Source organism: Oreochromis aureus, linkage group 12 (assembly GCF_013358895.1).
Source record: "Oreochromis aureus strain Israel breed Guangdong linkage group 12, ZZ_aureus, whole genome shotgun sequence".
In the NCBI taxonomy this organism is placed as follows: domain Eukaryota; kingdom Metazoa; phylum Chordata; class Actinopteri; order Cichliformes; family Cichlidae; genus Oreochromis; species Oreochromis aureus.
The window spans coordinates 20154445-20166928 of NC_052953.1; the positions used below are offsets into that span (position 1 = coordinate 20154445).

General features: G+C 42.2%; 3 protein-coding genes across 3 annotated transcripts; 1 reads left to right on the plus strand and 2 right to left on the minus strand.

Annotated features, from left to right (window-relative positions):
* The first annotated feature begins 54 nt into the window (after positions 1–54).
* Positions 55–2883, plus strand: iscu (iron-sulfur cluster assembly enzyme). The gene is made up of 5 exons (XM_031755288.2): positions 55–196; positions 365–478; positions 559–669; positions 779–857; positions 2294–2883. Exons 1-5 carry the CDS (start codon positions 95–97, stop codon positions 2383–2385), a joined length of 498 nt encoding a protein of 165 aa, XP_031611148.1. The 5' UTR covers positions 55–94; the 3' UTR covers positions 2386–2883.
* Positions 2884–2906: 23 nt separating this feature from the next.
* On the minus strand, positions 2907–5808 carry LOC116332425 (leucine-rich alpha-2-glycoprotein). Its single transcript, XM_039620858.1, has 3 exons — positions 5766–5808; positions 4160–4283; positions 2907–4113 (listed from the first exon to the last, which is right to left on the minus strand). Exons 1-3 carry the CDS (start codon positions 5806–5808, stop codon positions 2907–2909), a joined length of 1374 nt encoding a protein of 457 aa, XP_039476792.1.
* Positions 5809–6157: 349 nt separating this feature from the next.
* On the minus strand, positions 6158–11495 carry tmem119a (transmembrane protein 119a). Its single transcript, XM_039620503.1, has 2 exons — positions 11362–11495; positions 6158–9392 (listed from the first exon to the last, which is right to left on the minus strand). Exon 2 carries the CDS (start codon positions 9376–9378, stop codon positions 8623–8625), a length of 756 nt encoding a protein of 251 aa, XP_039476437.1. The 5' UTR covers positions 9379–9392; positions 11362–11495; the 3' UTR covers positions 6158–8622.
* Between the last annotated feature and the right edge of the window lie 989 nt (positions 11496–12484).

Sequence of the window (12484 nt, forward strand, 5' to 3'; positions counted from 1 at the left end):
TAAAACCTTCTTCTCTTATTTGTTTGTCAACAAAAGCCGTTCGTGCTTCCTCGTGCTCACTCGTTGATTTCCGTTCGCAGTTGGTGCTGGAAACATGGCGAACGTCTGCCTACGAAGCTCCTCGTCCTTGCTGCTGTTTTTCAGCAGGAGGATTTTCAAACCGGAGCTGAGCGCTGTCTGCTTGTACCACAAAAAGGTAACCGAGTGAAAATGCGTCCAAAACCGCTGACGTCACCTTACTTAGAAAGAGTTAGCTGACATTTATTGTGTTGTTGTCAACTGGTAACAGTGCCCTGTCTGTCAGCTGCTACACCAAGAGAACAGAGATATATATTTTTTCTGATAAGTGTGGCCTCTCCCTAAGGTTGTGGACCACTATGAAAACCCGAGAAACGTGGGCTCCCTGGACAAAAACTCCAAGAATGTGGGGACTGGATTGGTGGGTGCACCGGCATGCGGTGATGTTATGAAACTTCAGGTAAACTGGAAGTCAGTAACAGAAACCAATCCATTGTCATGTATTTGAAATTCCCATGTTTGACTCTGTTCTTTTTGCAGATCCAAGTGGATGAAAATGGAAAGATCGTCGATGCAAAGTTCAAAACATTTGGCTGCGGATCGGCCATTGCTTCCAGTTCTCTAGCAACAGAGTGGGTGAAGGGGAAGTCGGTATGTTAAAGTACCAAACAAAGTACAGGCAACCAAAAAATGGACCCTAAAAGTGCTGTTTTCTCCGCTCTATTGTAAAGGATCTCATGAATCTGCTTTTGCCCTACAGGTTGACGATGCTCTGAAGATCAAGAACACAGACATTGCCAAAGAACTCTGCCTTCCTCCAGTCAAGCTTCACTGCTCAAGTAAGTTCACAGTCGTTATTAACATCTCTTAAGACAGGGGTGTCATAATATATATCATATATCAAATCTAAGGCCCGGGGGGCAGAATCAGGCCAGCAAAAACTTCAGTCCGGCCCACATTGGAAAATGTGAATTGTATTTTCATTTCAAGTTTTGTAGCTTTTCCTAATAAAAGGATCTCCACTGTGGCCATTCATACTACACCAAAATATTTTAGGTCAGTTAACAAAAAAGACAACAATTTCTTACCACTTAAGCACAAAGTGTCATGCTGGCCGATTTCTTTAATTCAATATATCAGCATTTCCCAATTGTGTAGAAAACCTGAGAAATATGATTCAAATTGCACTTTTCTTCTTACATTAAGCTATCTCAGGGATTAAATATGTAGTTAAACAGCTTTACAACAAAAAGATCCCTGGTCCAACCTACTTAAGCTCAAAATGTGCTGTTAGGTGTCCAAAATAGCTTCAGGGCCATGCACACCATTCTTTTTTTTTTCCCAAGACAAATTCTTTCTCTTGCTCTGTTTGAAAGCACATACATTTATGCTTTCAGATCAGGCGTTTCCTGTAATAAATCATATAATTTCAGCCATGGGGATGATAAAATCCTGTACGTTCTAGTGATACTGGATTTTATGAAAATTGTAGCTGTACCTCTAGGTATTGTTTTTGTGATATTTAACAGTGTTATGAGATTACACGTACAATAAATATATCTCTAAACAGTGTTGGCTCTCTCTGGGTACTCTGGTTTCCTTCCACAGTCCAAACACACGTTACATCCACTCATCATTGGCATGAATCTCATGGTAATTTGGGGCTTTTAATGATTTCTTTGAACTGTTGTTTTTCCGGGGTGGAAAATCTTTAATGACTTGATGAGTTCTTAGCAGGCTTGAGCCTCAGTGGTTCCTGAGTTGTTTCTGAACATCTTAACCAATTTCCTCTCATCTGAGGGTGACAGTTTGGGTCTTCTTCCAGACTATGACAAAGTCACAGTTACCAGATCCCATTTGTGTCCTTTTAACCCTGTGTGTGAATCAGAGAAAGTCCAAAATAAATTCAAAAGAACAGTTCAAAGAAATCTTTAAAAGTCCCATATTACCATGACATTCCTCCCCACGACAAGTGTAAACTTCTGACCACATCTATAGGTTAACTGATGATGGTGTGAATAGCTCTGTTTCTGTGTCTTAGCCATGCAACAGATTGGTGACCTCTTCATGGTGTACCCCATCGTGCACTCTATGGAAGATTGGATGGATGGATGGATGGATGGATGGATGGATGAATGAATGAATGAATGAATGAATGAATGAATGAATGAATGAGTGACTGTATTAATCACCCCTACATAATGTTTATATGAAATGAAATTTTTTGTTTTCCAAATTATGCTCATAGTGTCTCTAAAATCTTCTTTTTTTTCAGTGCTTGCAGAAGATGCCATAAAAGCAGCACTGTCAGACTACCGGCTAAAGCAACAGGACAAGAAGGAGGAACGTGTTAAAGCCAGCAATTAATGCTTTTATTCACTGTCTATAATAATAGATTTATCCTATTGTTGGATATCATGCCTCTCCTAGTGCCAGAGCAGTGCAGACGGGTCGCTGTAATCACATCACATCGGATCTTGCATCCGTTGGGGAATTCTCCACAGGTGTGGGATCAGTCTCTTGAGTTTAAGCCAAGGGTCTCATATTGTTCAAGTGCCAGATGTTAATAGCGTTTATGGATTATTTTGCTTTTATCACACAATTAGAATTGTTTAATTAACAATGACTTCATGGTGAAGCTTAACACTTTAATACACACAGCATTAAAGACATCTTTAATGAAGCAGGGGTGTGGGTTTGTATATTTTGGCTATGAGGCTCTATCTGGCTCACTTGTGAGACAATTTAGGTCCCAGATGAAAGACTTGGTATGAGAATGTCAACAGTTAAAGTTTACATACAAAAAAAAGTTCAGAAAATTTGTATGAGGTGCTTTGCTTACTGTGAATAAACAGATTAAAAGACTTTTCAGTGTGTGTGTGTAAATGTCATCCTGCTGATCCTGAATCAGCAGGAGCTACCCTCTGCTGACGCACGAGCACCTTTTTCAGCACGAGCAGCACTGCCAGCATTACGAGAGCCACTAACACACACAGCACAACGAGCAGAGAGACGATCGCTGCTGAGGCCTGCTGAGTGAACGGCTGTGGGACGAGAGTGGGCACGAGTGCATCTCTGTGTGTGGAAAGCAAGAACTGTGTCCCCTCAGCAGGGGTTACATTACTCTGAGGGTATCCAGCTGTGATGTTGTCTCTGCACCTCTGTTCCTCCTCAGGGAGAGAAGTAGTAGTCTTTAAATGGAAGGGGCTGACTGACTGACTGTTATTTAGGGATAAACACTCCTCATAGGTAAGAGTCTCTAAAGAGTAGTGCAAGACACGTGTCTTGGGAGAGTCTTGATTACTGTTTAGAGCTTCGAAAAGCAGTCCATTAGTGGTTAGTTTTGATATTTTCTCTGCTGGCTGCGCTGTTAGCGTCCTCTCCTGTGCAGAGCTGAGGTCACGTTCATGTGTCCTGTCATTTGGCTTCAGGACACGAGGACAAATGGCCACGACAGAGAGATTCAGAAGCAGACGGTGGGCGAGATGATCAGGCTCTGTGCACACAATGTCTGTGGCCATCTTAAGCCTACCGCTCAGCAGCCAGCGGTACAGATATAGAATGTCACACTCGCACACCCACAGGTTGTTGGTGAGGTCCACAGATCTGAGACGTGGCAGGCTGTCGAAGGCGCTCTCTGGGACTGACCGCAGGCAGTTGCTGTTGATCTTCAGGACCTGCAGGTTGACCAGAGCAGACAGTGAGGGCAGGTCCAAGGCAGAGATGCAGTTTTCTGAGAGGTCTAAATGGGTCAGTGATGGTGGAAGATTCAGGGGGAGACTTGTAAGCCTGTTCCCCTTCAGCGTCAGGACCTGCAGCTTGTGGAGACCCTGAAGTGCCCCGGGCTGGATGGCACGAATACGGTTGTCCTCCAAGTCCAGGCGAGTGAGGTTTCCCAGCTGCCTCAGGACACCTGAGGTGATGTAAGTAATACGGTTTTCTTGCAGCTGCAGGGACTCCAGGCTGGGAGGCAGGCCACGAGGGAAGCGGGCTAGCAGATTGTGACTGAGGCTAAGCTCCTGGAGGCCGGAGAAGGGCCAGAGCTGGTGGTCCACATTACAGAGCTGGTTTCTGGCCACAGATAGAGCTGAGGTACTGAGAGGAACCGAGCGAGGGAGTGATCTCAGGCCTAGTGACTCACACAGAACCAGAAATCCTGGGCGAGGGCAGCAGCACCCAGTAGGACAGGGAGACACTGCAAGGCAGGCTAGAGGACAGATGCAGAGAGCCAGCAGGACACCACATCTGCACCAAAGCATGACTCACTGCAAGAATAATGCAGGACAGAAGAGCAGTTAGATGCATTTAGAGGATATGGTTCCTCTAAAAGTTCTATAAAGGAAGGGGTATAATATGGCTTTATTAAAGGTTAATAAGCAGCTGAAAGATCCCTGGTTTGATCCAGGAAGGACAGACAAATCCCACTGGGGTTGCATCAGGAAGTGCATCTGATATAGAAACTCTGCCAAAACAAACACGTGGAGCCACCTGCTGTGGTAATCCCTTGTGAATAAGGAAACAGCCAAAAGCAGCTTTATTATAGGTTAATGAACCATTTATTAACACCAGTACTCCACCAGCACACTCTGGTACATGTAATGACCTTATGGAAAAGAGCTGCAGAGTGTAAAAACCATTCATGGAATTGCCAAAACTATTTATAAAGCCACTTCTTACGTCTTAAAAGCCCATGATAAGGTGTCACTTGTTAGAAAGTGATGCCAAAGAGTGAAAACTGCCTCACTTACCATTCTTCTTTCTGTGTATTATCTGCTCCTCCAAAGAGACAGGCAGGAGTGCTTTCCCATGCTCCCTAAGTGATCGACCGTCCCTCTAAAGATAACCGACGTTGCTGATAATTCCAGGCAGATGCTCATCAAAGTTTAATGACAGCCTTAAGGAGCTCTGTTACCTGTTCTTGATCATCTTCTCCATCCAAACTGACCGAGAAGTCCTTTTATTTGTCAGCTGTTTTATTATGAACAAGCTGAAAATACAAAAGACATTCAGAAAAAAAATGGTATGAAAAAAAGGATGTCCTAAATATTCTCCTGTTGGAGCCCAGCTAAGGTGGAGGTTATTGAACTTAGCGACTTTAGTGAAGATGTGCTACAAGAGAGCGGCGCCGGGTGGTCCCGTGGTTTGCATCTTTCTGGAAGGAAGAGTGAAAGTAAGGGGGTAGCATTTTCTCGAATTATTTAGCACCTCATTGATAAAAGAGCAGGGAATCTGAGCCCGGTGTAAGGCTCTGTCTGGGCTCACGTTTCAGCCACCACATGGTTACACTTGCTTTTCAGCTGGTGTGCTATCATGTCCTGTTTGATCTTTGGCAGTTTGACCTACTTAAGACCTGAAAGGAGTTTTATGTTTGAGAATTAAAAAAAAAAAAACATTCTTATGAATTTTCTACATTTTTTTAAACAGATTTCAGATGGCATCATGATTTATCCATGTCACACTGGAAATAAGATATATTAAAATACATAACTGAAAGAGTTCCACTCTTCATACAGCATCAATATTTCATTACTTGCTCAAAATATGGAACAAAAGGGATTCGACTTCTTATCATGATTCTAATGGGAACAAATCAGGGTCCCCAAGATTTGTATAAACAATACATGAGCTCTTGTTTTGTGCCAAAGGGTCCGTATGTATCTGGATTACTGCTATTGAAATATTAAACAATTCTGTACATTTGCCAGCAAAGGACAAAAGGGGCTCTCGTCATCTCCAGGCTCGAGTACCTTCGTCTGCAGTCCTGCGAGGTGATGGTGCCAGCGGCTTCATCCTGGCCAATCAGAAAGCTCTGGCAGTGGGTTTTGGGTTTTTTTTTTTCTTTTGCAGATCAGGGGTTTGAAATGTGAAAAGAGAAGACAGCTTATATCATCACAGAGCAGATATCACAGATCTGGCATTTCGGTAATTACCTTAAAATAGTTACCAGTGATTTCTGTGTGGACACAGGTCAAAATTACAGATTTCCAAGTGGAACATAATGTGCACGTTGAGATTGTCCTCTTTTTTTCCGGGACCTTCCTCGCCTTTTCTAATTGTAGGTTTCCACAGGGTTGTATCTGTGCTTCATTTGGCGTAGCTTCAGCCATTTACGCTGCTACATTTACGGCACTTAGAGACATCTTTTTCGATAGCTTTATTAAATATATGCAAAACAAAACGGTCTTTTTGTAAACAATTCAAGTGTCAAAAAGAAAGCAACTGTGGTTGAGGTTAGGCGGAAAACAGTATGTCAGCATGACAAAAGCATTGGCACATAATTCAGGCTTAGATTAGAGACTCAAGGTCATTAACTTAACAACAGGACAGAGTAATTTAATCAAATAAAATCAGATAAGAGAGACAAATATGCATCTGTCAAGCCTATACACGTAAGCTAAACACGCCAACTGTCTATCCTTCTACTCACATTTCAAACTTTTACACTTAAAATAAAAAAAGCATAATTTATCGTATACATAAATGTACTAATTATTTAAAAGAAAAACTTAAACATTTGTTTTCTACTCCCTACTTTTTTTAAATATATTTGCCCATTGAGAGCAGGTCAAAGGTGTAAGCCAAATAAATATGTACAGTCATTGTACAAAGAAAGTGCACCCTCTTTCAGTTCAAGCCAGTTCAGAACAGCATCTTGTGACATATTACAACATGTCATTGATTTAACAAAGACTAAGCCGAAATGCAGAAGCAGTGTGTGAAAACTAAGTCCACCCTTCCATTATGAAGTAAGTGGGTAACTAACAGCCAGGTACTGCTGATCAAATGCATTTGATTAACTAATCATTGGCAGGCATGAGCACGTTCATAAAATCAGAGGTTTGTAGGTCTGTGGTATTCAGGTGTGTTAACACAATGCTGAGGATGAAATACATCAGCAACAGTTATCAGTGTGGGAAAGGCCATGAGGTCACTTCCATCAAATTGAACTCCATCACTCTACAGTGAGAAATATAATTCACAAGTGGAAAATGTCCCAGCAAATTCACCACAAGGTCCCCCGCCCCCCAAGATCTACACCTCAGAGTGTGCAGGCCTCAGTTAGCATGTTAAATGTTAAAGTTCATGACAAAACAATTATCAAAAAGAGAGATGCTTAGGTTTGAGTTACATCTGATTAAACCACAAGACCAAAGCAGACATGTGTGGTCACTGTGCACAGCACCATGTTTGGGGAAAACCGAACACAGCATATCAGCACAAACACTTCATAACAACTGTCAAGCACGGTGGTTGCAGCCACTGTGTTCACCATGAACTCCTCTGCATACCAAAGTATTGTTGAGTCTAATGTGAGACCATCTGTCTGACAGCTTACGCTTGGCCTAAATTTGGCAATACATCAGGACAATGATCCCAAACACAACATCAAATCTACAACAGAATGATTCTTTTCTTTTTCAGACAGATTGTTGCAATGGTTCAGCCAAATTTCAGATCTCAGCTCGATTGTAATGCTGCAGGAAGACCTTCGAAAGAGCTGCGGATAACCAAATACCCACAAACCTCAATGAACTGAAGCACTGCTGTAAAGAAGAATGGCCCAAACTTCCTCCACAACGACGTGAGAGATTCATAAAGGCATTCAGAAAACGATGACTTCAGATTATCGCTGCTAAAGGAGCATACTTAATGTTTCACACTCTGCTTCTGCATTTTGGGCGAGTTTTTCATTTTAAGACCTGATCGTTCTTTAATATGTCCTGATACGTGAAACCTTAGAACTGAAACACACTGTGATCTCTTTTTACCATGACATGCAGTACACATAGTAGATTTGTGGTAATTTATACAGAACATTTATTCAGATACCTAAAAATAACACAGTTAAAAATGTTTACTTTTGTTTATATGTTTTGGTTTTTAAAATAAAATACGATATCATATAAAACTTAACAACCCGATGCAAACAAGATGAAGTAAATATAACTGTAAATATAAAGAGAACGTTTTGCTACTTATCACGTCAAGTTTACTGACATTTCACCTTGACTTATTTACAGCACCGAACGTGTTGCTCTAAATGACGGATCCAGATGTTTTCACTCCAGCAGGACATAATGAGGAGATTCCTTTGGGCAGGTATGTGGAATAATACTTTATTTTTGTTCCCTTTGAAAGTGTTATTCACAGGAAAAGAATACTTATTATATAAAGTTTTACTGCCTCAGTAGCACAGTGGTGTTATGTTTTTTTCAGTAATTACAGGAAAAAGAAAAATCATGTGCTTGCCGTGCCGAGCTAAGGTTGTTTTCGGCACATGAAGACAAAGTGGCCGTTAAAAGGGTCTCAGTATGCTGCTATCTTTCCTCATGCCTGCTTATCAATCAAACAATTTAAGCTGTACCTTTTGTAAACTTTTCAGTAACCAGTGATTCGGGTAATAATCCTCTTCACTGTATATTTAAATCTAGATCTTAGACTTTAATGATGGGTAATTTTTCTTCATGAGGCATGACTTCACTTAAATATAGACCTATTTCCCTCTGTAAGGCTATTCTAATGAAAACACATTTTGAGGACACATTTTGCCTTTGCCCGTTTCTGATCTTGTTTAAAAAGCGAGAAAAAGCCCACCACTGTGACCTAGTGGTGGCCTTTTTTCAGATGGCAGGTGCAGACTGGCTGACTGGAGCTGGAGCTGTTGCTGGGACTGGAGCTCTGCTGAACCTCCTCCCTGTGCTTCACCTTCTCTTTGTGTTTTGGTTCCTCTCTCCGCTTTTCTACCGCCTCTGTATCTCTGACCTTTCTGACCTCCTGTCGAGGTGATGACCGGACGTCTCTCCCTCTCTCTCCCACCAGCGCCTTGGTGGGCATGCGCAGGTTCTTCGGGGAGGACATGCCCTGAGTCTGGACCCTCTTGACGTGATCGACGGCGTACGGTTTCTCCTGCAGGTCGCTTGAATCCTTGCGTCCTCCGGCTTTATCAGCTGTATACTTCCTGGGTGGATGAGGTAGGGGCTTATAGGCCTCCAGCTTGCGCTTGTGACTCATTGCAGAGGCACAGCAGATGATGAAGACCATGACAATGAGAAGAGAGGTCACCACGATGATGATGAGCATGTTCTCCTGCAGGAAGTCCACTACTCGGGTCAGGACGTAGTCCTTCAGACGGATCATGGTGGTGGTTATGGTGTTGGTGAGAGTGGGAGCCCCAGTAGCAGCGGTAACGTGAACAGGCACGCGGGTGGAGAAAGACACCGGGAAAAGGAGCTCCAGCTCGGCTTCATCCCCGCTGCCGTCCATGGATATGTTGTAGAACAGAGGTGTGGCGTGACACACAGAGCAGCACAGCGAGAGCAGGGTCACACAGGAGACCTGAAACACCAACTGAGACTTCATCTTCTCTTTGAGTCCTGCAGAAACAACAAGAGGATGCTTTTAATTTCAGGCAGCACCATAGACTCGAAGTCACTGAAAGAATAAAGTTGATTATTTGGTGAAAAGATTTGGGACTGCCTCTGTCAACTTTAATATCTGATCAGAAGGCATGTGGTCCTGTCTTCTGTCGATAGGTTACCCAGTGTGTCCAGAATTTGGGTAAGATTTTTGGCGTACACGTTTCTGGTTGTACTGTCTCTGTCTCTGGTGGCAAGTGTAGTGCACACGTGTAGTGCTCTGTTGGCTATTTTATTTTTAATCTAACCTTGCATCAGAGCTGGAAACTGAGGAAAAAATCCAGCTTGGCTTCATTCTGATGGATGACAGTGTGTCCAACAGCTCCTCTAAAACAGCTCTAAATCTTGTTGGTTTCATCCTCACACATTAGGAAGACATAAAATGTAATAGCTTTAGTTTTAATGCGCTCTGACTGTTTCCCTTAAGACCAGCAGCCTGTTGCAGTGACTCCTGGTTTTCAGGTGCTGGTAGGACGAAAGCCTCTGTTGCTAATCTTTATCTTATGCTCCTCACTCACCCTAAATATTTACCATATCACATCTCAAGTGTGACTGGCATCCATCTTGACCCGGGTTTTTCATTTGCTGCCTCTCCCTCTCCTGGACCAGATCTATTTTAGCAGACAGCAGAGTAGCCATTACTTACTCGGGGTGGAGACAGTGAGTTTGGAGCTGGAGGCCTTATAATTTAAAGCAGAGGGAGGCCACCCATCCACCACACCAAAGCCAGGAGGAAACTGTATTCTAAAGCGAGCACAGAGGCGTGGGAGACCTGCGGCTCTCGCCTCTATATTTACGCTGGGCAGCAGCTGCTGTTCACCAGCCCACAGCAGCACAGTCTCGCTGAGGATATTTCTGCTTCCAGGAAAAGCTGCATTTACACCACGACTGAGTGAATAAACCTCCCAGCTTGCACAGTGTTACATTTCTCCATCCTTTTCTTTTTGGCTTCTTTCTCACTGAGAAGATTTAACCGAAACCAGTGAGTCTGTTAGCTCTGCAAACCTGTTTAACTCTTTAACCCAGTCTGTAATTACACAGTGCTAAGCTGTAAAGACAAGCTCCCCTTCCCAGTGTGGTCAAACATACAGCATGTACTGTGCTGCACCAGATGGCGGGCTGGGTCTCCATCCTTGAATGTACAGCTCTAGGACGGCCCTGCCCCTTAAGTCCCCATAATTACAGCTAAAATTACATTTCCTGTATTTCACTAGAGGGTCGCCCTTACCTTCAGCTCAAAGCCTTCTAATTTGTGACATTTTAAAGCTTTTCTAAACTTAATTACATGAAAAAACTTTGAACATGCAGAGCCATATTTTACACATATACCTATCTCACATTCAGTCTGATGACCTAGTGTGCAGCAACTTACTAAACAAATGTTAGACCATCTCAAATATTTCTTGACATACAATTGTGGCTACCTGGTACACGGTGCAGATTCAAGGTTAGACATTTAGTTTTGTTTTTTTTAAAGAGGAAGTATTCAGAAGAAAATAATCCATAAATAAGTCCTGCATTCAAAACTATAGAAGTATTTAAGAACTGTACCAAAGACCCCTTTAACCTTCGCTGCAATATTACTACTATTACAGTTGCATGTTGAGCAGTTTTCCCTTGTAGTGAGTATATTATAGCACAGGATTATCAGCATAGTTTAATCTGTAGTGATGCATCACATGATTTACAATTGGATTATGTGAAAAGTGTGCAAAATTTGAATCTATGACATAAAATAGTTGAATCCGAATGTATTTTTGCACAATCAAAAGTACATTCAGACTTCATTTATTTCTTCATCACTATTTGCCACTCGTGAAACGAATGTATAAAAGTACAACGTATGAAAGGTCAAACATCCTGAAAATATTTGGCTTCTCTTTAACCTTGAACTTAATTTCACTACAAATGTAAAATGTATACTTACAGGATGTGCTAGCCTCTGCTTCTCTTCTGTGCAGCACAAAGCAGCGAGTAAGACTGCAGAAAGAGGGGGGAAAAGGGGGAGACAAGACAAGACAGACAGACGAGAAAGTAAGAGTGGAAGACAGTTTCCGAGCATTCGCCCTCCCTGCTGACTTGTGCTGACTTGTTGTTTTACTGAGCTCTTAAACGTATCCTCACCTCAAACTCATGTCCAGCCCTCCATCTTCAGGTTCTCCTCCCTCTTTTTCTTTCTTTCTGAACTTTCTATCCTCCAACAGCCCAACTCTTAGTAAGTTCATGTAGCCGGCCATTTGGGACCAGATATTTTTATCCTACATATGTTTTTTTTTTTTTGAGAAACATTTGACCTGAGCATGGTGATAGGACAAAAGATACACAGGATGCTCTACAAATGGAAATAGTCTTTATTTGCAATGAAAGGCTAATTTGCCACAGTATGTGCTCGTCCATTCACGGTCTGACTGACGGATACAACTTTAGCCTCAGTGTTTATCTTTAAAACAAATATGTTGCAGTTGGTACATGTTATACTCAAGTTCTTCGGAAAAGGGTATTTCTATTCTTGGTGGGGCGAGTTCCACAACTTTTTTTTGGCCTGCACTGAATACTCTCTAATTACGTTCCTGCTGATTACAGCCTGTCTCTGCAGGGCATACAAGACCAGTACAGGGAGAAAGCACTCTTTTCATCCTGAAACACATGTACAGAGCAAATATATGAACTTAATGGACTTTTAGGAGCACTGGATAACTGTTTAACTTGCAGGGCATTTATTTAAGGGTGCTCATGTTTCTCGTCTTGTTACACAGTACTGTGTAAAAGTGTCAATTACAGTTTTTTTTTTTTTTTTTCCCAGGGAGCCAAACCTTTCTCAAAGTGGTCTTAAAAAATAGTTTCTGAAGGCCATTTTCTGGAAATCTTTCAAAGTTTTCTTTGGACATTGGCTGCTTTTTCAGTCCAGTTCTTGTTTCACAGGAATGTTTTTCTTTTTTAAGCCACTTAACACTGACCTATGAATCATCCATGCATTAAAAAAAGGCACCTCACTCAAGGGATGAACCGGTGTTGTGTTTGCACATAACAAACAAAGAACCAAGTTATAT